Source organism: Meles meles, chromosome 3, assembly GCF_922984935.1.
Source record: "Meles meles chromosome 3, mMelMel3.1 paternal haplotype, whole genome shotgun sequence".
In the NCBI taxonomy this organism is placed as follows: Eukaryota; Metazoa; Chordata; class Mammalia; order Carnivora; family Mustelidae; genus Meles; species Meles meles.
Window position 1 is genome coordinate 68248593 of NC_060068.1, and position 24889 is coordinate 68273481.

The 24889-nt window shown below is 39.2% G+C and overlaps 1 protein-coding gene across 1 annotated transcript in view; it reads right to left on the reverse strand.

Annotated features, from left to right (window-relative positions):
- ADGRV1 (adhesion G protein-coupled receptor V1) overlaps nucleotides 1-24889 on the reverse strand; it is a 515461-nt gene that overhangs the window by 71991 nt on the left and 418581 nt on the right. The window contains exon 86 of the mRNA XM_046001147.1: nucleotides 22714-22871. Coding sequence (XP_045857103.1) covers nucleotides 22714-22871 — 158 coding nt within the window. The remainder of the gene's footprint in view (nucleotides 1-22713; nucleotides 22872-24889) is intronic.

The window sequence follows — 24889 nt, forward strand, 5'->3', positions numbered from 1 at the left end:
ATCTCTGTCTGTCAAATAAATAAATAAAATCTTTTAATAAATAAATAAAATATATCCAAATGTTTCATATTTCACAATAAAGTCTTTTTAAATCTTGTCATTCACTTTTCATATTTCATGATATCCTTTTTAACGAAACTCCTCTTTTCTTTTTTATGACTTTGTGTTTTACGGCCAAATTGCCTTATGGCCTATTAATTATGCAGTAAAATTTTTTGCAGTGAAAATGCTTGCTCCTGTATACACATATGACGGAATATTACTCAGCCTCAAAAAGGAATGACATTCTGACATGTGCTGCAACATGGATGAATGCTGAAAACATTATCTTTCTTTTTTCTGTTTTTAAGATTTTATTTATTTATTTGACAGACAGAGATCACAAGTAGGCAGAGAGGCAGGCAGAGAGAGAGAGGAGGAAGCAGACTCCTCGTGGAACAGAGAGCCTGATGTTGGGCTCGATCCCAGGACCCTGGGATCATGACCTGAGGCGAAGGCAGAGGCTTTAACCCACTGAGCCACCCAGGAGCCCCTGAAAATATTATCTTAAAATGAGCTAGACACAAAAGGACAAATACTGTCTGATTCCACTTTTATGAGGTGCCTCAAGTAGGCAAATTCATGGACAGAAAGTGGCAAAGGGAGGTCACCAGGGGCTAGGAGAAATGGGGAATAGGAAGTTTTGTTTATTGGGCACAGAGTTTATATTTGAGTTGATGAAAAACTTCTCACAATGGACAGATGCACAGATGATTGCACAGCATTGTGAATACACTTTTTGCCACTGGATTATAAACTTGAAAATGGTTAAAATGGTAAATTTTGTGTTATGTATATTTTACTACAATTTTTTTTTAAGGCCATGTTAAAAAAGGCAGGCTTGTGTTAAGATGTAGTTCTATGACAGGGAGAAAAAAAATTAAATTCTCAAAGTATTTAATTTAAACACTTAAATTAGTAAGGAGTCATTAGTGTAGTAGACAAAGTAGTCTGAAATGTCTTTTAGTAAAAGAAATTACTTGGGAAAAGGAAAAAAAATCAGCAAGTGGATGTGTCATTTAGTACTGCTATCATTAAGAAAATCTACTTATGGGATTTTGCAGATTCCATTGAGAATACATAAAATCTCTTTATTTTTTAGTGGAAAATATGATTTCAATGAATTTAATTGCCATTTTTAAAGAAAGTATGGTGCTGTATTATTTCTTCTCTTTGTAATTGCAGGCCTGGCTTTATTGCTATGCACCACTGACAACAATAATGGCTTTATTATGGAAATCACACCTCATTTACATGAGGCTGAAATTTATTCTGTGTTTACAATCTTCTAAAGTACTTGTTTTAATTTTACCTCACTGACCTTCTGATTCTAACAATTTGGATGTGCTACTAAACCACACTCATCAATGTAAAACAAGGAACACGGCTGTGAAATAATACATAGATTTAAGATATTTATGGGGCTATTTCCAACAACAGGCATGCATTATTTTTAAATGAGAAAAAAAGGTAATTGAAAAAAAAGGTATCAAAAGGCCTTACTTCTAAAGTATGGGCCTTTATTCTGAAATAACAGATACCTGGAGGCAAAGAAGTTTCATGAATCTGACCCATTTCTTGGTGAGAACATATAAATTGTGTGCTTAAGCTTCCTTAACAAGGGTTAACATTAACCCTACAATGCAGAGTCATACACATTAGTGTTCTCAGCAAATAAACCTAAAGTTACCGAAGAACACAACAGGACACAGATTCCACAGAAATGCCAAATCAGCATGAGGACACTACGGGTGGAAGAGATAACAAATCTACGAACATTTATAAATATATCTGGAGAGAGGAGCCACAGGACTCAGAATAGGTTCCCTGTTCTCCAGAATGGGTTTTAAGAGCTCTCAAATGTTTGTTGCAACAGGCTAGATTTTGTACATCTCTGCTTTCCGCTTTGTACCAGGTTCTTCACTTTATTTTGCCATCCTTACTAAATTTATAATCTCCATAGTCTCTTTCTTTCAAAGAGCACTTTAGAGACAATACTGCCCAAATGTGCACTTCTATCTCTCCTGAGTTCTAGAACTCTAGGCCTGGAGATCCCCAAAACATTCAGGTTCAGTCCATCCAAAGCTGAATTTAGTATCTTCCTCTTAAACTCTCTTCCTTCCGAGTCCTACTAGCCTACTAGTACGCCCATTCCCAGAGATTGACCCCATGCCTCCTTGCCCCTCATATGCTGCACCACATGGGGAATGTAGGGAGAAAGCATACACAGAAAGCAGTCGGCACAGAGCCCGGCACAAAGTGCATGTTCGATAAGCCTTACTACTATCATCTTCATTCTCATGACGGTCACGCCTTTAGTCAAGTTCAGGAAATAGTGCATGGCTCTACACAGTGCCTTCCTGTATATTCAAAGAACCCCAAAATCACGTAATAAAAAAAAGTTGAACTTTTTTTGTACCTGAATTTCTCAAACCCATAGGACCCTTCTGTTTACCTGACGGAGCCTGAAGATTACTCTTGGAGGACAGTTGCTTTCAGACGGCAGACTGTACATTCCACCACATCCAAACCATCACTGAAAGCTTCCTGACCAGCGTATTTAAACTGGACTTCTCAGTGTCTTCTACCCGCCCCCCTCCTCCCCCAGCGCCCTTTGTCCCTCCTCTCCTCCCTTTTCTATTCTAACCCATCCCACCCCACTTAAAAATGCTGGCAATGAGTCTCCCCAATGCATTGTGACTCACAACTGTAAATTTCTACTCTGGAAGGTAATTTAAGTAGCCCATAGGACATCTGAGACATAAAGTGGGTACAGTAAACATCACTGATAGCGGAGGCCCACCCCCACCACTTTCTGGCATGGATTTGCCTGACCCTTACTGAGATATGAAAGAAGCAAGCCTAATTGGGAAGGATGTGCTGAGGTGAAAACTTGGATCTTCAGGCAAGAGAAGAGAGCTGATCAATACTGGCCTAGAGTTTATTTTCCAGGGGTAAAGAGGAGGAATGTGAACACATTTTCAGAGGAGTCTCCAGGTCTGCTGAGAACCTAAACGGTGGCACTCTGTCAACAGCTGACTTAGGGCTTTCCTGGATGCTAAAGGACAGTCCAGTGGCAGGCCTACTTCGAGTGTGATTTATTGGGAATGAAAAAAATAAAAACAGGACAAGCCTAGAATTATGGTCTCGCCTTGCAAAAGCTATATATAATTTTCAATTTGCAGACTATAATTTTGAATCTAAGGAGAATAATCAAGTTAGATGAGACATACCCACATGGACCTCGCACAAACTGTTATTAGAGTAATTCCATTCGAACCATGTACTTCAAAGTTGCTAGATAATATCCTACTGAGGGGAGTCAAATAGGTCTGTGATACTCAAGGAAAAGGTTAAATGGTTTGCTTTCTTCTTGTGAGGAAAATGTCTCGGAACTATGGGAAGAATTATCGTTTGGGTTCACAGCCAATATAGTAATTTTTAACATACTTCATTATTATTTTACAAAATGACATTATGACAAAAGTTTTTAGGAGACCTTAAACAATCATGAGGCCAGCCAGCTAACAACTGAGGATTGGCTTAACCTAGTTTTCTAACTACATTACCAGTTACTCAGCCGTTAAAGAGTTCAAAACACTCATCTCCAGGCATGCTCAGGCACCGAACAGCAATTTCCAACACACTTAGCTTTTATAATACTATGAAAATATACAATGCATCTTTCAACCTGCCTACATCTATATTTTGAATCTTACTATATGGCCTCATAATTTTTGGAAATTAGGTTACTATGTATTTGGCCATGAATAGCTAGTTATGTTTTATAGATGGTTTGATAGGACATCACATGGCAGTCATTAAGATTTAACAGGCTCAAATTCAACCCTGAAGTCTTGAGTCAATTCTGACACAATATCTCATAAAAATGAATACTAAAGATGTGTTCAAGAAAATATTTTTACAGTGTGTTAAATATGTCAGTTCTAGAGCTGTTTTCTGGTAGACCCTCAACCTGGATAAATGCCAGCTGACCTCACATTTACTTCCTTTAATTCGGTTCTCTGGCTATTATATTGCAAAACTGGAACAGAAATTTAAATTTTTATTTTATTTTTATTTCTCTTGCCATGTCACTATTCTAAAACGTCTACTTGAGTTAATCTTTTGGATCTTCTTTGTCAACATGATTAATTACATTTTTTCTCCCTATAGCTGTAAGATTATCAGGGCATTGTCTGGTCTTTGAAATAATGTATTTCATAAAAGCTTTGGGGATATTATTCTGTTGTTAAATAGCTATAACTGTAAACCAAGAAAACTAACACCAAACCCACATACAGAGCTGTTTTCAGGAATATACAATAATAACACCATAAAGTGGTATGATATCTGTGTAATACACAGGCTTATCAGTGTTCATTTAAGCAATGGTATAGTACCCACAGGTGTGGCTGGGAGTTTTATCCATATGGAAGTAAACTAATATCTTACTACTCATTCTTACCAAACAACCTTAGACCAAGCCCTTACATAGAAAAAAAGAGGAACTACTGTGTTAAGAAAGAAAGGCAGTTCTCAGATTAAATACCATATGTATCATTATGCAGAAGGAGGCTGTCCAAAAAAACAGTAATACCTATACTGACAATATTTATATATTAATGATCAAAGTAATTTGATCAAAGTGATTTTTACCCAATGATATACCATTAAAGTGTTTGTATATTTATTTGTCTGTCAATGTCATATGTAGACCTTAAAATTTGTGAGATCTTAATTCTAGCTTTTTTCTCTTTTTATCCTCTTTCACCTGGAATTCAAATTGTTAATGGTTACAGTGGTTCACAGGCATCAGATATTAGTGGCAACTATAAGTTAGACACTATAACTCTAATTAAAACTATGTTTCCACTTCTTTTTCTAAGAGTGAGATCATCAGATAAAGAAGATATGAGGTGTGTATATATACATGCACACATACATACACACAATGGAATACTACATAGCCATAAAAAGGATGAGATCTTGCCATTTGCAACAACACAGATGGACCTAGAGGGTAGTATGCTAAGTGAAATAAGTCAGACTGAGAAAGACACAGGATTTAATTTATATTTAGGAGTCTAAAAAACAAATCAATGAATAAGCATACAAACAAAAGCAGAATCAGACCTATAAATACTGAGAACTAATGGTTGCCAGAAGGGAGGGGGGTGGGAGGATGGGCAGAATGGGTGGAGGGAAGTGGGGAGTACAGACTTCCACTTACGGGATGAGTAAATCATGGGAATAAAAGGCACAGCATAAAGAATATAGTCAATGATATTGTGTAGCATTGTATGGTGACAGATGGCAGCTATGTTTGTGGTGAGCACAGCATAATGTATACAGATGCTGAATCACTATATTGTGCACCTGAAACTAATGTAACATGGTATGGAACATACTCAAATAGAAAATTAAAAAAAAAATTAAATTTATCTTCCTCAGGGGGGGAAAAAGAATGAAATAAAATTGGAATTTTATTTAATTTTAAGTACCACTGCTAGGCATTAGTAGATCAGACTAATGAGTAGCCATATAATTTTTTTAGGTCACTGTGCTTCCCAAGCCCTCAAAAGGAGCCATTTTTACTATTTGATTTCATCTTTTTTTTTTTTTACATTTTTTGATTCCATTTTTATAGGCTAAACAGATCTTGCTACATTTTTTATTTGTTTCTATCCATTTTTTTTTAAACCAGGTAGAGTTTATCCTGTTACAGTGTTTGTGAAACACATTTGTAAAAAAAAAAAATATTTTTTTCATTGTTGGTAAAGTAGCTTTACTATAACCTCAGATTGAGTGTTTATTTGCAAATACTCTGACATTAGGGAAGAAACTGATGAAGAGAGAGAAAACACCACACTTCTTAGAGATTGTGTAATTAAATGAGTGTAAGGATCAAAAATTGTTCATTTCTATTACTTGTCAATTTATAACCACACCAACTTACATTATCTTTATAGAACTGTACAATAGGGCTTTAAACTGCTTTTCAACACCCTCAGTCTTTCCTACAATCCAATTTTGACTTCTTTCTGGAGGTTGATGCATCCTAGTTATAAATCACATCATTTGTTTTCCTGAAGGTTACTGATACTAAATTTTATAATTTGCTTCTGTCAAATTCACAGACCTGTACCCCTGAGGCTAATAATACATTATATGTTAATAAAAAAATTAAAAAAATGTATGAAATAAAATGTGACAGGTAAGAGGATGAATTAGATATAGATATTCTTTCAAATACTACACACACACACACACACACACACACACACACACCCTATATAAAAGGTAGAAGATATTAGAAGAGAGAGACAAAGTTAAACAAAAACCCAGGGAAAGCTTCAGTTACCCACCTTTGATAGTTATCACCAAAGTCTTTGAAAGGGATAAGGAATTTTAGCTGGGACTTGAAGCTGAGCTCTCTTTGAACATGTAAATATTGAGATTAAGGTAGTGGGTATAGCCAAAAGAGGCAACAAGGGCAAATGCATAAATTAGGGTAAATTAGTCCTTTTGATTGGAATTAAAGGTCAGTGAAGGTGCTTAATGAAAAAAATGTTTGTAACGCTAGGTCATGAAGGCATCGTGTGGTCTAGGTTCAGCAAAAACAGTGTTATTTTATAGGGAATGAAAGCCACTAAAAATTTCTGAGAAAGAGGTGTGGCCTTATCTACACCAAACTTCATCTCCTAGCAAAGTAATAGATTGGCAGAGAGAATGCTGTTGGCAAGGGCACCAGTTAGGCAACTACCGCTGTGGTCAGAAAGGGAGATAATGAGGGCCTGAGGTAAGGGAAGGGCAGATGAGAGGCCCCTGCAAGGGAAAGAATGGGATAGACACAGAATATTTCAGACATAGGATCTACAGTGACACCCCTCAATCAGAAAACAATGAGAAACTTAAAAAAATTATACAGGTATTAGGACTTGATCACTGAAGACTCTAATTCATTAAGTCTGCAGGGAGACTCATTAAACCTTAAGTTTTTTAAAAAGGCTTATTTATTTGAAGAAGAGAGAGATTGTGAGGTGGGGAGAGGGAGGGCGAGAGGGGCTGAGGGAGGGAATTTCCAGCAGATTCCCAGCTGGGTGTGGAGCCCAACATGGGGTTTGATATCAGGATCCTGAGATTATGACTTGAGCTGAGATCAGGGGTTGGACACTTAACTGACCTATTAAGCCCTAATTTTTGAAAGTCTCTCTCTCTCTCTCTCTCTCTCTCTCTCTCTCTCTCTTTTTAATCGGCCTATACCCAAACTGGGGCTTAAACTCAAAATCCCAAGTTCAAGAGTCACATGCTCTACTGACTGACTCAGCCAGCACCACTCTGAAAGCCTGATTTTGATGATCAGTCAGATTTGACAGCTACTGATGCAAAAGTCTATGACTGGAGTTAAAGAAATTACATTGGCTTCAGGGTAGGAAAATCAGAAAAGGATTAAAAGGAAGGAAAAAAGGAAGAAGGAGAAAGAATAAGAGAGAGAGAGAGAGAGAGATCAGAGGAGTTGGGGCAGACGGAGGAGCAAAGCTGAAGAAAATGTTTCTATTTCTTGAGGACAAGATATTATTCTCAAGGAGAGGACAGGCAGGGAAGAAACTGGGAAGAAAAGTTGGGCTCCAGCTGACAGATTTGAAAATTACCACTATGATAATGAAAAAGGCAAAGTCAATCCCTGGAAAACAAATATAACCCAGAGTTCTGAGACACAAGATTTACCAGGGAAAAAAAGACAGAGTGTCATAAAAACCAAAGGAGATGGCACTATTCGGTGAAGGGTAGTTATCAGTACTGATCTATGCATAAGTGTAAGGATAAGGATGTTAGAGGAGAGGTCAGCAGATTTGTTGTCCAGGGTTATAGGTGATGAATGAAAGACAATAAGCAAGATACTGCCGAGGCTTAGCAGTTAACAGAACGTGAAGAGGACAGGTAGTATTTTTTAAGAAGTTGGTCGGTGTGGCACCTGGATGGCTCAGTCAGGTAAGCATCTGACTCTTGATTTGGCTCAAGTCATGATCTCAGGGTCATGGGATTGAGTCCTGCGTCTGCTCTACACCGGACATCCAGGAGCCTGCTTGAGATTCTCTGCCCCTCCCTAAATCTTAAAAAAAAAAAAAAAAAGAAGAAGAAGCAGAAGCTGGTTGGTACAGGAGAGAGGCAGGGAAATAACTTGATAAGGCATTATGAGTAAGTTCTTTTAAGACAGTGGAAGTGATGCTTGTTTTTAGATGAAGAGAAAAGACCCAGAGGAGAGAGAGAGAGGGATTTAAGATGTAAGGCAACTGTGGAAAATTTAATGAAGCAAGTGCCAAGAAAAGGGAAAACAGAAGAAGGGCACAATTGGGAGGGTTGGCTTTGGTGAAAATGAGTTATTTACTGCCTTATCTAAAATGGCAGAAAAGTGGCAAAGAAGGGAGACAACAAAGATAAATGATCAGATAAAAATAAGGACAGGTGAGTGAGACAACATCATGTTGTTTATACTTTGAAGAGAGAGTGAGACTAGACAGTAGTAGGAGCAAAACTTAAGGGCTCTGTTTCAAAGATTTCTTAAGGGAAATAAATCAATCAGAGAAGGACAATTATCATATAATCTCTCTGATATTAGGAATTTGAGAGACAGGGTGGGGGTGTTATGGGGGGGTAGGGAGGGAAAAAATGAAACAAGATGGGACTGGGGAGGGAGACAAACCATAAGAGACTCTTAATCTTGGGAAACAAATGGAGGGTTGCTGGGGGGTGGGAAGCGGGGGAGGGATAGGGTGGCTGGGTTAGGGACATTGGGGAGGGTACGTGCTATGGTGAGGGCTGTGAATTACATAAGACTGATGAATCAAGACCTGTAGCCCTGAAGCAAAGACTACATTATATTTAAAAAAAGGGGGGGGGGGATGCCTGGGTGGTTCAGGTGGTTAAGTGACTGCCTTCAGCTTAGGTCATGATTCCAGGGTCCTGGGATCAAGCCCCATGTGGGGCTCCCTGCTCAGCAGGGAGCCTGCTTCTCCCTCTCCCTCTGCCGCTCCCCCTGCTTGTGCTCTCCTGCTCTCTCTGTCAAATAAATAAAATCTTAAAAAAAAAAAAGAATCAATGAAAGATAATCCAAAGGACTTTTGAGAAGTAGAGGTGGCTCAGTTAAGCTTACTTAGAATAAACTAGTACCATTACAGTGTAGCACTAATTGGTTAATAAAAGGAAGAGAACCGTGCAGCACAGACTAGACTGGTGATTGACAAAGTCACTGAAGGAGGGAGCCAAGTTGGTGAAGAAATCAAAAGAGCTAGTGAAAATATTCTTAGACTGTCCCGGTCACAGGGTCAAGGGAAAGGAGGTCAGAGTGAGAATAAAGAACAAGGAGTAAGGAACAGGGAGAGACAGAGGTTGTGTTCAGAGAGAGGTGTGGAGAGGGAAACTGATCTAGGAAGGGAGGCTAGCCTGAGAAATGGGAACCGCAGGAACATGAATAAGGAAAGGGTGGTGTAAGCAAGAAGCATAGATTTAAAAATAGGCAAAATCATTACCCAGGGACATTGTAACCTTACGGAAGGGAGCACAAATATTTTTGACATCCTATTAATTGGAAGGAGTGGCCTCTTGGAACTGGTTGTAAGGAAAATGATCTTTTATGAGGCAGGCCATTTCACTTATGATAAGGTAACTGAAAGAGTACTTTTGTGAAAGGATCAGACCAAGTTTGTTACTGCCTTTTGGCCCAAAGAAACTCAAACTTCACTTTTGATATGGTGATGGTGTACTTTCCTTCTGAAAGGAAACAACTTATAAAGATGTCATATTCAATTTCCCGAGTTTTGTACTATGTAAACTATTAAGTGGCATTATGATCACAGTACCAATTATACATTTTTAAAGAAATTATGATGCAATTGCTAATTCCCCAGGTTACGCATCACCACTTCCTGTTTCCTTAATTCTAGCCATCTTATTTTCTTTTATTTCTGGATCTTCTCTTTAATATTGTAGCAAGTGATTAATGTGTGATCAAGCCATTACTTTGTAACTATATATATTTTAAAGAATTGTGTAGACATTGAATCATAAATTGGAGCTCCCGCTAAATAATGAGAATGGCAATAAATGGTAAATGAAAAAGTTGCAAATCGAGATTGGAATTTATGCTGAAGAATCTGGGATTTGGCTGACTAGAAGAGTCGTGGTCTGTTATAGGATCATAACAATGACATGAATGAGGTGGCTCATAGAGCATAATGTTTTCAATGCTATAAATAATACAAGATAAAATAGCATTGAAAACTGATTTTTATACTCTCCAGTAGAGTTTTACATACATTCTTTAGCAACAGTCTGAATACAAATTTGAGAGAGACACGTTAAAAAAAAAATTAGAGATTTTATTTTCATCAGCCAACAGCTGAATGGAAGATTTCAGTCATCCATTTAAAAAAGAAATGAATGTGCTCTTAGATCAAAGCAATAAACATGAATAACTGTTTTATGTAGCTTTCAAAGTGGAAGGAAGAAATGCCTCATTGGTAATTTCTCCAGGATAAATAAAGAAGGATCAGTGGATCCTTCCCAGGAAGGTAAGTCCTTTAAAAGAATGGAGAATGCCAGGAAAATTAAAATTTCAACTTTTTATTACTTTACAGAAAAACTGCCAAGGAAATTCAGCCTATGCACATAAGGTACAAACAACTGGGAAAGTTTCATTGGTTCTCTGGGCCAAACTGAGGCATGGCAATGGTATGCCTACGTCAGTAGAAGATGCCAACCACACTGAAGGTCAAGAGTACACAACACACCTAAGCAACAATGCCACTGTGATGCTTGTAGATACTGACCATATATATACCACACTGGCCGTATCTTCTACTAACACCCAACTGAAACTTACTCACGATGTGCATCAAGACGGGAAGTAATTTTGATTCCATTCCCTCTCCTCCCTGACCACCATAACTGATGAAGTCAGCAAGTGAGAATTAATTCAGTTGTGTTGCCTAAGTCCAGATTTACAGAAATCATCACACTTTTAGGCAACAACACGAGTTCATTATGGCTGCAGTACAGAGAGTTTATATGGGTAAGTGGTAGCATTCTCCTTTCATCCTACAGTCTAGAGATTGCTATTGAATGATTTTAATGTGATCAGTTTCACTTTTTAGATGGTTCAGTGTAGAATGGAGACAAACAAGAATTGAGAATATCAGTCTGAAGACAGTTGCAACTGTCTAGGTATAAGATGATGGGGTATGGGGCGCCTGGGTGGCTCAGTGGATTAAAGCCTCTGCCTTTGGCTTAGGTCATGATCCCAGGGTCCTGGGATCGAGCCCCACATTGGGCTCTCTGCTCAGCGGGAAGCCTGCTTCCCCATGACTCTCTGCCTGCCTCTCTGCCTACTTGTGATCTTTGTCAAATAAATAAATAAAATCTTTAAAAAAAAATTAAAAAAAAAAAAGATGATGGGGGAAAAAACCGAGGCACTACAGACTGAACTGTGTCCCTCCAAAAGTCATATGTTGAAGTCCTAACCATCAATATAATGGTATTTGGAGATGGGGACTTACAGGGCAATTAAGTCATGAGGGTGGAACCCTTATGATGGGATTTGAGTGCTTATAAAGATTTTATTTTATTTATTTATTTGACAGAGAGAGATCACAAGTAGGCAAAGAGGCAGGCGGAGAGAAAGGGAAGCAGGCTCCCCGCTGAGCAGAGACCCGATTTGGGGCTCCATCCCAGGACCCTGAGATCATGACCCGAGCTGAAGGCAGAGGCTTAACCCACTGAGCCACCCAGGTGCCCCAGGATTAGAGTGCTTATAAAAGAGACAGGAGAGAACTATCTTTCTTTCATGTGAGGACAAAGCAAGAAGATGGCCATAGCAACCTAGGAAGAGGGCTTTCATCAGGAGCTGAACGGGCCAGCATCCAGCCTGTGGTACTTTTCAGACTCTCGAACTGTGAGGAATAAATTTCCATTGTTTAAACCACCCAGTCTACGGTATTTTGTTAAGGCGGCCCAAACTGACTACTATACCAGGCATAATCCTGAAGAGAGAGAAAAAAAAAAGGAAGGCATATTTGAGAGATATTTAGGAACCATACAGGACACAGGAGTTACATATCTGACTGTATTCCATATCAATTACATATTGGGAGAGTTGTTAGGGTAATAAAAATACCAACATATATTGAGTGCTTAGTATGTTTCAGAGAGTGTACTAAAGGTTTTATATGAATCAACACTGAATCCTTTTAAAAGCTCTATAAAGTTTATTATCATTATTATGTCTGCACTACATGAGAACAGTGAGGACAACTAGCTGTGTTTTAGTACCAGCTGGAGAGCGGGCAGTCTTTCTCGGAAATGAGAAATTGAAGGAATAATTTACCAGACCCAATCACTTCAAATTCTTTCTGGGAAATGGAGTCTAATAATTACTTTTATGGAATCAGTGTTTTCTAGGTTTAGTTTAATGTTTACATGTTATTTTTCTCAATGAAAGTTTTTTTTTGTTTGTTTTAAGATTTTTATTTGTTTGAGAGAGAGAACATGAAAGAGTGAGTGAGTGAGCATGAGCATGGGGATTGGGGGGAGGACAGGAAGAGAGGGAGAAGCAGGCTTCCCATTGAGCAGGGACCCAAAATTGAGCTCAATCCCAGGACCCCAGGATCATGACCTGAGCTGAGGGCAGACACTTAACCAACTGAGCCACCCAGGCGCCCCTCAGTGAAACTTTTTAAAAAAGTAATCTCTATACCTACTTTGTGGCTTGAACCCAGGACTCCAAGACTGAGAGTCATATGCTCTACCAAATGAAACTTCTGATAACAAAATGGGAAGGGTGGGGAGCGGGAATAATGATTCCTGCTTCAGAAGATTCTTGTAAAAACTGAGATAATATATACAAAAGCTTAGCTCAGTGGCTAGCATATGGTGAGCCCTAATTGTCAGTAGTACTGAGGGTAATGACCACGACCACCAGGATAGAGCTCACCCCTGCCACTTGTATGTAGGTCAGCCCTTTACTCTTTCTTCCAATATCTTATCCATACTCATTGCTCTCTGCTCACCTAGAAAACAAATGTAAATTGAACAGTTTTCTACTGAAATAGTCTCCACAGAGAACTTCCCTTGTCCTTATCAGTATCCAAAGAGACTAGGTAAAAGGAGGTTCAATGAGGTAAATATATTCAGCAAACCTGAGTTCTAGAAAGATTCAGCTCTGTTACAAATGATCAGTCCCTTCTTTTTCTTTGGTTACACGTGTAAATCAGGAGTTGAAACAGAGATTTAAGCTTTCTCTCAATTGTACTATTTTATTTTTTTCTTTTCTTTCTTTCTTTTTTTTCAAGATTTTATTTATTTATTTGACAAAGGGGGAAAGCAAGCAGTGGGAGTAGGAGAGGGAGAAGCAGGCTTCCCCCTCAGCAGGGAGCCCAGTGTGGGATTGGATCACAAGACCCTGGGATCATGACCTGAGCTGAAGGCAGACGCTTAACGACTGAGCCATGCAGGAGCCCCTATTTTTTTTTTTTCTTTTTATTTGAATGTCTTAGGCCTTAGGAAACTGACTTCTGATATTACTGTTCTTAGAGTTTTTAAATGCTACAGAAAACAAACATTCAGGGACTACACATCATCTTTCAGGTTCAGAGATTTCTAATTTGAATCTATAAAAAGACTGAGGTCCTAGATATAAATCTAAGCCAAGGATGAGCATCTATAAAGTTTCTTTAAATGTTCTGGATTTTCCCTACCACCACTGGCAAAATGTGGGAAGACTGAATTGTGCTCACAAAGCTTTTTCAAGCTCACGTGGAAGAGACTGTTCATTGTCTAGTGAGAAGCTCTGGGGTTTTCCTTAGGTCCCTAGGCATTGTTTTTTCATTTTCTTTTTAGCAGTGGGACTGGGAGTAGACTGCAAACAAGTAGCTTGCTGCCAAGGACATATGAAACCTGTTATATTGGTCATTCTGGATCCTATTCAAGCACATGCTATTACTAGGTAAGATTACTTTTACTTTGCTTTAGTGGAAGCATCGACTTCACTTTAGGAAACAAAAATCCTACATTTCCCCCCCATTTTTATTTATAAACCATGTCTGTTTCTGCAAACAATAAAATTTGAAGTGACAAAGGCATGCTTAGAATTTTGATGTGAGAATCATAAGGAGTCCAGAACCAGAGTGTTTCAGCTATTGATTGCTACGTAATAAACCACTACAAATCCTAGTGGCTTAAGATAATTTATGACTTCTCACAGTCGTACAGTCCGCGCTGGGCCGTTTTTCTGCTCTGTGTGTTGTCTCCTCAGGCTGGAACCTACAAGAAGGCTTCTCCACTCACATGTCTGGAATCGGAGCTGGGATGCCTGAAACAACTTGCCAAGCATGTCTATTCACATGGCCACTCTGCATGACTAGCTTGGGGTTCCTAACACCATGGTGGTCTCAGAGTAATTGGACTTTTGGTGGCGGACTTCCAAGAGAAAGGAAGCCGAAAGTGCTAGTCCTCTTGAAGGCTAGGCCCATTATGGGGCAGCCTCGCTCGAATCACGTTATACTTGTCTGAGCAAGTCCAGATTTCAAGGGAGGGGAAAAAAAGACTCCACCGCTTTCTGTGAGGAGAAGCACACATGCAAAGGGAGGGGCCTTCTCTGGAGAACACAGCACAGAGTGTACTGCATTTGCCAGGAGCTCTTTCCTTTTCTTCTTTTTGCTTTGGATTTCACCGAGTTTCCTGAAACTCTGTTTGAAATTTTCAAAATGTCCAGAGAGAAAAAAAAAGTCACTCAACTTTAGGGTACAAGGGATTATACATTATATACTCATTATAGCAAGTTTTCCATGATTTTCGTAATTTTGACGCAATCTTTGCTTATTTTACTATTGTTCTCTCTCAATATGAGGAAATGGAGCCTCCGAAAAAAATGGAAGCATTCACCCTTGAATATGCTCCCAAGTAGAGAAGTGGTCGTGAGAGCAGCAGAGATTCCACACAACTCAGATTTATGCTGCCCACAGGTGCTGGATCAAGCCACCATTACGCCATTACGTTTTTAGATAACATACTGACACACATGTGTGGGCTTTTATAAGAAAGGGATTTGTAATCAGCTACTTCCTCTTTTTATTCAAATTAATTTTCCTTCCCTGATCCATGAATCATTCCTCACATAGGAATTGGGTGATGATTCAGAAAGAACCAGTAAATTCTAATGAGCCTAAAAAGAGAGACAAGCTTATCATTGCCAGAGATCAAAACCAAACCCTAAAATTATAGGCTTTGTTTAAAATGCTGTTTCAGGCACTGAAATCTAGTTCAGGGAACATACCTTTTTCCTGACTCATCCTCCCTACACACTCACCCTACTGAAGGGAGGAGGAGGCCAGGGAATCTCATTAGGAGCCACTGACCTTTGAAAATGTGGTTCACAGCAGTCTGACAGCTAAAGGGCCGCAGAATGCCAGATCACCGCCCCAGACCACACTCAAAAAAGGAAGGGGTTGACAGTGGCCATCTTTGGGAGACTATAGCACAAGAGTGCATTTTATTCATAGGCAGCTCCTTTTCTGTCTCCCTCTTTCCCTTAGATTTCACTGAGTTTATCTGAACTCTGAAATTAAAGGCTAGCAGGACCAAAACAGTCACTCAAAATACAGAGGGTAAAGGGACTGGGATTTAGTAGTCATAACCACACACAGCAGTGTTGATAGAAGATTGCTCGTGTTGTCAGACACATCTAATCTGCATAGGAGTGATTCGTTTGGAGAACGGTTTTATAGAAATATGGAAGATTCCAGGCCTAACGAAATGATTGATGCAAGCTCTCCATTTACTCAAAGAGGTCTGATGCTGGATTTAACCAATCATGTCTGTTTACCAAACCTAAAACTCGAAGGTTAGTATATAATCATAATCAGCCCAGGTACCTAAACACAAAATCCAGCTTGGCTATAAAGGAAGCTATGAACTGAACTTTCCTTCTCATAATGCACCTGATTCCTTGTTAAAAGTGATTTATAAACAAACAAAAAAACCCTTGGCAATGTATGACTCTAAATACTCAAAATTTAAACATCATTTGGAAAACTAGGAAAATGTGCTTTTATAAGAAAAGGAAAGTCACTTGCAACTCCTCATTCATTACTTGAGAATCTACTTCTCATGAGACCATCTACCTAAAAATGCTCATACAGTTAAAAAAAAATGCAGGGCAAAATATAACTAAATTATAAACCATCTAAGCTGCCTCAGAGGGAAAAAAAAAAGGCTGCCTTTGTGTATGCTTGGAACCACAGAACCAAGTGGGATAAACTTGAGCCTAATTAGAATCACCTTCCTTCTCAGGTATTAAGTGTACATAGGGTAGAAAAACTGCAGGTTTCTCAGAAGGAAGCGGAGAAGAGCCTGGGCACCGGTCTGCGTGTTGCCTCTGAAGCTGAGGGTCACAGAGAACTTGGTGACCCGTGTTTCATTGTGGCATCTGAACTCTGGAGTGGCGGGGGGGGGGGGGGGGTGGCCACTTATAAACAATACAGAATATCAGAAGCGAAGAAAAGGGGTTCATTCTCCACTTTTTCAAAAATACAGACATGGGAATTTTCAAAAGGTACTTTGTTTTTTGCTAATATACTGTACCTTTCAGCATACTCTCAACCCCCCTTTTTATAATGTAGGTATTTACTTTATGTGTAATTGTGTTAACTTTTGTTCAGTTCTGAAAAATTCTCAACCATTACGTCTTCAAATCTTCTTTTTCTCCACTCCCTATATATTTTTCTCCTGGCCATTTCTTCTCAGACCTCCTAGCTTAGTTTTGGTATTTTCTCTTTTTTATATGTCACCTTGTTGAGTTCCTCAGTCTTAGCATCAGATTCTAATTCATTCCTCGTCTCTGCTTCTCACCTGGGGTTTATCTCAAATATTAAGATATTTTAAAATTTCAAAGAGTATATTTTTCAGTGCTAAGATTTCTGATATTTGCCTATTTATATTTATTTTTGTTTCTTATGTTTCATTGTTTTTAGTGGATAAATATTTCTTTATATGGGGGCCAGTTGTTAAACATTTTCTGTAAATGGCCAGATATTAAGCATGTTGGGTTTTGCAGGCCAGATGGTCCCAGTTGCAACAATACAGATTTAACTCCGCATTGTAAAAGCAGCCATAGAATACATGTAAGCAAATGGGTGTGGCTCAGTTCCAAGAAAAATGTACTTACAAAAACAGGTCACTGCAGCCACTTTGGAAAACAGTGTGGCAGTGCCTCAAAATATTAAACACAGAGCTGGCATGTGACCCAGCAATTCCATTTCTAGGTATATACCCAAGAGAAATGAAAACCCATGTTAATACAAAAACTTGCATACGAGTGTCCACAGCAGCATTCTTTGTAATATCCAAAAGGTGAAAATGACCCAAATGTCCATCAACAGATGAACAGATAAGCAAAATGTAGTATATGCATACAGTGGAATATTATTTGTCAGTTAAAACAACAACAACAAAGTGCTGGTACCTGCTAAAATACACAGGAACTTTGAAAACATTATGCTAAGTGAAGGAAGCCAGACACAGAATACCACATATTCTATGATCCAATTATTGGAAATGTGTAGAATAGACATATCTATAGAGACAGGAAGTTGATTAATGGTTACTTAGGGCCTAGGGAAGTGTAGGATGGGGAGCGCCTGCTAATGGGAATGGGGTTTCTTTCTGAGGTGACGAAAACGTTCTTTTTTTTTTTTTTTTTTTAGATTTTATTTATTTATTTGACAGAGAGAGATCACAAGTAGGCAGAGAGGCAGGTAGAGAGAGAGGGAGAAGCAGGCTCCCCACTGAGCAGAGAGCCCGATGTGGGACTCGATCCCAGGGCCCTGAGCTCATGACCTGAGCCGAAGGCAGAGGCTTAACCCACTGAGCCACCCAGGCGCCCCAAACGTTCTAAATTGTGGTGATCGTCACACGGTTACATAAATATACGAAAGACCACTGACCTACACAATTTAAACAGATGACCTTCGCCTGTAAATGACACCTCAACGAAGCTGTTAAGGAAGAGATGACAAGGGCAAACAGGTGAGCCGCCAGGAGGGCCACAGTCTGAGGATTCCTGCTCTTTATTTTCTAGGATCCTAACATACTTCTCAAAGTTATTTATGGTTTATTGTCTATTTAAATTCTTTTCTGGCTTAAATTCAGCTTTTTTTCCTTTTTTTAAAAGATTTTATTTATTTGACAGAGATCACAAGTAGGCAGAGAGGCAGGCAGAGAGAGTAAGGAAAACAGGCTCCCTGCTGAGAAGAGAGCCCGATGCTGGGCTCGATCCCAGCACCCTGGGATCACGACCTGAGCTGAAGGCAGAGGCTTTAACCCACTGAGTCACCCAGGCACCCCTAAATTCAGCTTTTTAATGGCTGACTTTAAGGGCTGTTGGTTTTCCTCCAACGTTTGAGACTTCTACATGGGAGCTAATCTTGAGTAGAAAGCATTTGTCTCTGCTTGTTCTCTTTGTCTGCTTACCTTTTTCTGTCAGGTGTTTTATGGGCACCTCCAGTCAGCTCTCCTGTTCCAAGAGAACTAGTTTGACGTCTTGGGCTTCCTGTCCCCATGGTGACATGTGATAGGAGAACTATTCAGTCCATAGACTCTAGAGAACTGGGCCCAGGGAACTGAGGAGATGCTTTGCCTCCATTCTCCCTGGACTTCCAAAGGCCTTTAGCCAAGTGCAGGCTACTGCGCCAGGGCTTTCTCAGGCTTTTTTCATGCAGGTGCTACTGCCCCAGTCTCCCTGTCTTGGGTGAAATCTTTTAGGTCCCAGTTCACCCCAGAGCAATTGAGCTACTCCTGCAGCCACTGGCTTGTGGACACAAAAAACACTGGGTCCACTGTTTTAGTCCAGTTTACTACTTTGTGTTCCTGCTCTGTTTATGGGCCACAGAGATGTCCACTTTAAAAAAATATTTTCTCTTGGGATGCCTGGGTGGCTGAGATGGTTACACGTCTGCCTTAGGCTCAGGTCATAATCCCCTGGTCCTGGGATCGAGTCCCACATCAGGCTCTCTTCTCAGCAGAGAGTATGCTTCTCCCTCTCCCTCTGCCTCTCTGCTTGTGCTCGCTCTCTCAAATGAATAAATAAAATTTTTAAGAAAAAAAATTTAAAAAATAAATAAAAAATACCTTCTCTTGTTCTATTCTGTCTTTTAACTCCTATGTAAAGGCTCCTATGGGCAGGGCAGAGGGCAATATACAGATCTACAGTGCCATCCTGACTGGACATTTCTCAATGCAATGGAATTTTAGCAAAAAGATTCAAAAAGAGCATCAAATGCTCCTTGGTGGAGTAGACGTTTTTTTCCTTTTCTTTTTTTTCCTTCTAGCAATCTTGATTTTGAAATAAGTGGAGTATATTCAAATGGAGGTATATTATAGTAGGTTGCAAATAAAATAGAAAAGATTATGCCAGCAGTCAGAGGTGAACACATATTTTTGAGAATCACAGAAGTCAAGAAAACAATTATAGCCCCAATGATAATAACGTTCAAAGGGATATCTATAAACAGATCAACGAAATAAATACTCTAATTTTTACTTTTGATGACTCCTCTTCTTTTCAATGCTATATTTAGCTTAAGGATACAAACCTATATGATTTTATGGTACATCTGTGATTAATTTGTTCACTTATATGAACTATTAACAATAGTTAATTAATATTAACAAATATTAACTATGCTCCTGCTAGCCACTTAAAAGGCCATGGTGATACAGCAATGAATCATAAATGGCCCTTGCCCTCCAAGAATTCCAAATTTATTAATGAAATCAACCACACACACCAAAAGAAGTCACCATTTCATTCTAAGATAAGTGCTATAATGGCTGTAGGGAAAAAGTGCCTCAAAGGCATAGGTGAGGAAATAGGCAATTCTTACTTGGTGTGGTTCTGTGAAGAGGCAATTCTTACTTGGTGTGGTTCTGTGAAGAGGCAACTGTAATTCAGAGAAGAGGTAGCACGTTGGGAACTTTCAGAATTTCTACAGAAGACTGAGTAGTACCTTGTTGGAAAGGGGTATCTAGGGAAATTAACTTGTGCTTATCCTGCAAACCATTTTTACTTAGATTATGGGTGTATTTTGGACAGCTGTGGGGAATGATTGGAGATTATGAGAGGGTAATAAAACCCTTCCACCTCTCATCCACTTTTCCCCACAGTACTTACTAAACACACAGATTTTTATCAACTAATGATAAAGAGTTCAAAGTAGAGGTCTCCTTACATGAGCAAAGATGGTGGGATCAGGTAATTTTAGGAAAGAGTAAATATGTGGTATGGTCAGAAGGCAGAATAAATAGTAAATGACTTGAGGATGAAAAGATGGCCTGAGTGGGTGGACAGTAGCGACTCCTGTATTGTAGGCCAAAGAGATTGGCTTTTTCCTCAAGCAATGAGAGAGAACCTGAATGGCTGTAATGCTGGAGAGAGGGAATCCACTTTACATTGGTAAAATACAGACATCCGAAAAATGAGATGGAGAAGAAAAAGACTAGAACTAGTGACTACTCAAGGAAATACTGTAAGAGTCCAAGTGTGAAATACTATTAGACCAAATCGTCATGGGAATGGGGGAATTAGAAATATAATTTTTTTTATTTGAAAAGCTATAATAGAACAATACTGCTATTAATATTTCATGGCAAGAGGTTTCCCTCGTTGGGAAACAAGTGCTGAAGCTTTTAGCATTATGTTTAATGCTTGAGGGCTATGTTTTTCAGATAATTGGAGTATTATTATCTACTATATCTATGATGGAGCATATCCAAAAAGTGATTTAGCCATGAAGAAGAATTAACTCATTATGTAAGACCCTCATGCTTCACCTTTGAAAACATGCAAACACTAGCATTCTTATACAGAGAAGAGAAGAAATCTTATCATTTGGGGAAAGAAACAAACCTTCTGTTCAAAAAAAGAACATGTATAAATGAATCCCAGGGGGCACCTGGGTGGCTCCGTGGGTTAAAGCCTCTGCCTTCAGCTTAGTCATGATTCCAGGTCCTGGGATCGAGCCCCGCATGGGGCTCTCTGCTCAGCAGGGAGCCTGCTTCCTCCTCTACTTGCCTTTCTGCCTACTTGTGATCTCTGTCAAATAAATAAATAAATAAATAAATCTTTAAAAAAAAATAAATGAATCCCAGGTTGAATAAAAGCACAGCTTTTGGATAAATGCTATGTTCCATGAAAAAGTAGGATATCAACATTGAATGTTGTTTCTTTTTTTGAAGAATTTAAGATTAATTATAACTTTAAATAATATTTCTGCCCACATAATGACTGCATGCTTAAATGGGGAGGAAGAGAGAAGAACTGGTGGATACAGCTGTCCTACAAACTGGCCCACAAACTAATATCAAAAAATCCCTTCTCTTTACCTTGTGAGGAAAATCTTCCTCCTTCCCGTGTTCCCTGACCCACTTTGGGAACTAGAAGACACTTCATACAGTAGAGGGTCTCCTTTTCTTATCCTGTGACAATATCTATTGAGCTGATGATAATGTATTAAACACTATTCAAAGGACTTCATATAGGGTATCCTGCTTAAACTTTGAAAAGCTCTGAAAATGTGAAAATTCCTCTCACATGTTTGGTTTTAGATCTATACAAACTTAGAGGAGAGGAGACTTCTTCATTGGCCCGAGGGATCCCCAGCCCCGGCTCACAAGATTCTCTCTGATGTCCCTGTCACTCACACCATTTTAGAGGGAATTTTCTCCATGCAGGTGTGTGGTTATTGTTCCTCGTTAAGAAAATTCCTGAGAGACTCTAATCTCACAACAACAACAAGAAAGAATCAGATCATAAAAACCTATGTTAAGTATGATTCAAAGGGAAAAAATGAGCTGCCCTGAAAGCCAATTTGAGTTGGAAAGACTTGCACTCTTAAGTAACCAGACATGTGTAGCCAGTTATGAAGCTGTCCGATCACATATGTTTTTAAACATCTGTCAGCACAATCAGAACTCCACATGCAAACCACGGCACTTGTGAGCGTTAGAGAGGGTTGTCTGTGATGAAGTCTCAGAAGCTGAGAGAAATGAATAGATTTCACAGGCTGAACACAGGTTGTTCTTGCTTGACTTGAAAGCCTGGGGAAGCAGCTCCCAAGGCTGTGAGGCATTTACCTGAACGTTAATATCTTAAGGACAAAACTGGAACTGGCAATAAAATCTATGAAGCCCTGGGAGTGCCTGGGTGGCTCAGTGGGTTAAAGCCTCTGTCTTCGGCTCGGGTCATGATCCCAGGGTTCTGGGATCGAGCACCGCATCGGGCTCTCTGCTTAGCAGGGAGCCTGCTTCTTCCTTTCTCTCTGCCTGCCTCTCTGCCTACTTGTGATTTCTGTCAAATAAATAAATATAATCTTAAAAAAAAAATCTATGAAGCCCTGAAGAAAGAGACATGTCAGAAAGTGCCAAGGAGTAGGGAAACTAGGGAGCCATAGCTTAACTTATGGTTTCAGAGCTGGAAGATGAGTCTAACTTCTCTTCCTCTCTCCCTCCCTCCCTTTCTTCCATCTTTCCTTCCTTCTTTCTCTCTTTCTCAATTATTCAATGACACTTTCCCACCATTAAATAGTTCCCACCTCCAAAGTGCAAATAGGGTTCATTCCTAACCTGCAGCATTTGTTCTTCCTCTGAAGACATCATCATACGCTTTCCACTGTGGCTTCACCTGGTAGGCATGGATGAACACCACAAACACCACCACAAGGCACATTAAAGGAACAAGGGCCGCCGTGAACAGAGCTGCGTAGATGTTCGGGATGAAACACCTGGAAGAGAGAAGAGGCGACGAGATAACTCAGACAACTTCTATATAAATGCTTTTATATTTGGAATGCGTTACGTCATCACTTTATACTACCTCTCTGTATTGAAATGTCGGCAAATGCCAATTTTCGGTTGCTAGATTGAAGCTTTGTTTGAGTAGAGGCGACACGATTGAATCTAACCCACTCCTTCACAAAGTTGGTTCTAATGGAATATGCACATCCTGAGGTGCTCAGAAAACTTTAACAGGTTATGAAAAAATAAATTTGAGAACCGCACGTTCACTTTTCCAGCTCTATCTTGTTGGCGTAATAGACTAAGGTCTCATTGAGTACTGCATAAAAGGCAGCATTTTTTTTTAAAGATTTTATTTATTTATTTGACAGACAGAGATCACAAGTAGGCAGAGAAGCAGGCAGAGAGAGAGAGAGAGAGGAGGAAGCAGGCTCCCTGCGGAGCAGAGAGCCCGATGCGGGGCTCGATCCCAGGACCCTGGGATCATGACCTGAGCTGAAGGCAGAGGCTTTAACCCACTGAGCCACCCAGGCGCCCCAAGGCAGCATTTTTTAAAAGCAAATTTGAGGATTCCTAGGGCTCATCCTGTCATTTCCATGATCTTGTTTTTTGAGTGAAAGACAGTTTTGTCATTTCTAAGTTATACATTTTTTTTTAAAGATTTTATTTGACAGAGAAAGAGAAAGCGAGAGAAGGAGCAGGGGAGGGGACAGAAGGAGAGAGAGAAGCAGGCTCCCTGCTGAGCAGGGAGCCCAACTCAGGATTTGATTCTAGGACTCCAGGATTGTGACCAAAGCCAAAGGCAGGCACCCATCTGACTGAGCCACCTAGGCGCCTGTAAGTTACACATTTCCCCAAGATCCATTAATTCTCTTGAAAATGATAACTTTCCCTTTGGAAGTTCTACTACACAACTGTATCTATGATTACTGGGAGTTTATTTAGATCAGTGAGGTTCAAGATAAACTCACATTATTTATTTTGGTAACGCTGAAATGCCATGGAAAATGGTTTCAGGGATGTAACTGGAAATTTTTACTCAGTCATAAAATCCTCTTGTTCTTTACAAGAAATATAAAAAATGTCAAGAAATGTCAAAATGAAGGATCATTAAATAGGCTCAATATCTAAAACTGTGTTTTTGAAGTATTACAAAGAGCACACCTCCTACAACTTATAATAATATAATAGTTTTAATTACAAGAAATCTTAATAGTAGGGAGTGACTCCTGTCAAATATATTTTCCTCACTTTTTCCATTTTTAGTATCTATAAACCCAAGATAACAATAAAGTCAAAAATAATGGATTCTGAAGAAAACCCAAGGAAAAAGTATAAACTATTTAGAAGGAAACCTCAAAATCCAAAATATGGGTAATCAGGAGAAACAACCATTCCAGCAACTGAGAAAAGCAGTGCTTCAATTTCATATTTAAAAAGAGATACATTATAGACCTTACTCAGGTATTATTTCTAATTAACATGACCTGGTAAATGTATTCCTCAAGTAAACAAGACACATTTCAAGAGATATTTCAATACACATTCTGCATCTGCAAAGAGATGTCAGAATGATGAATATCCTGGCTTTTAGGATTTAATTTGGACAGTACAAAGCTTGAATCATCCCCGTACTCTCATCTGTATGCCAGAAGACCTGTATCTTCCAGGTAAAAGGCGTATAATTAAATAAAACAGGCAAACATTAATGGCTTTGATCTTGAATATATTTCTGCACTAAAAATAGCAGTCACGTTGGCTACTCATTTTCTGTATACTGACTTAAAACAATTGTTTTCATCTGAATTACAGATTCACTGGCGGATACTGGCCGAAAGTAGCTTAGACCAACACGGACACTGACAAAGGAATTCACAGAGGCTTCTGTGCTTTATTTTTACCTTCAAAACTGTGATCACAATTCAACTTTGGTCTGTAAAATGGGGTTACTGAATCTATTATGACCTGCTCGGGGATTAATTAACATATCATACCAAGTGCTTTG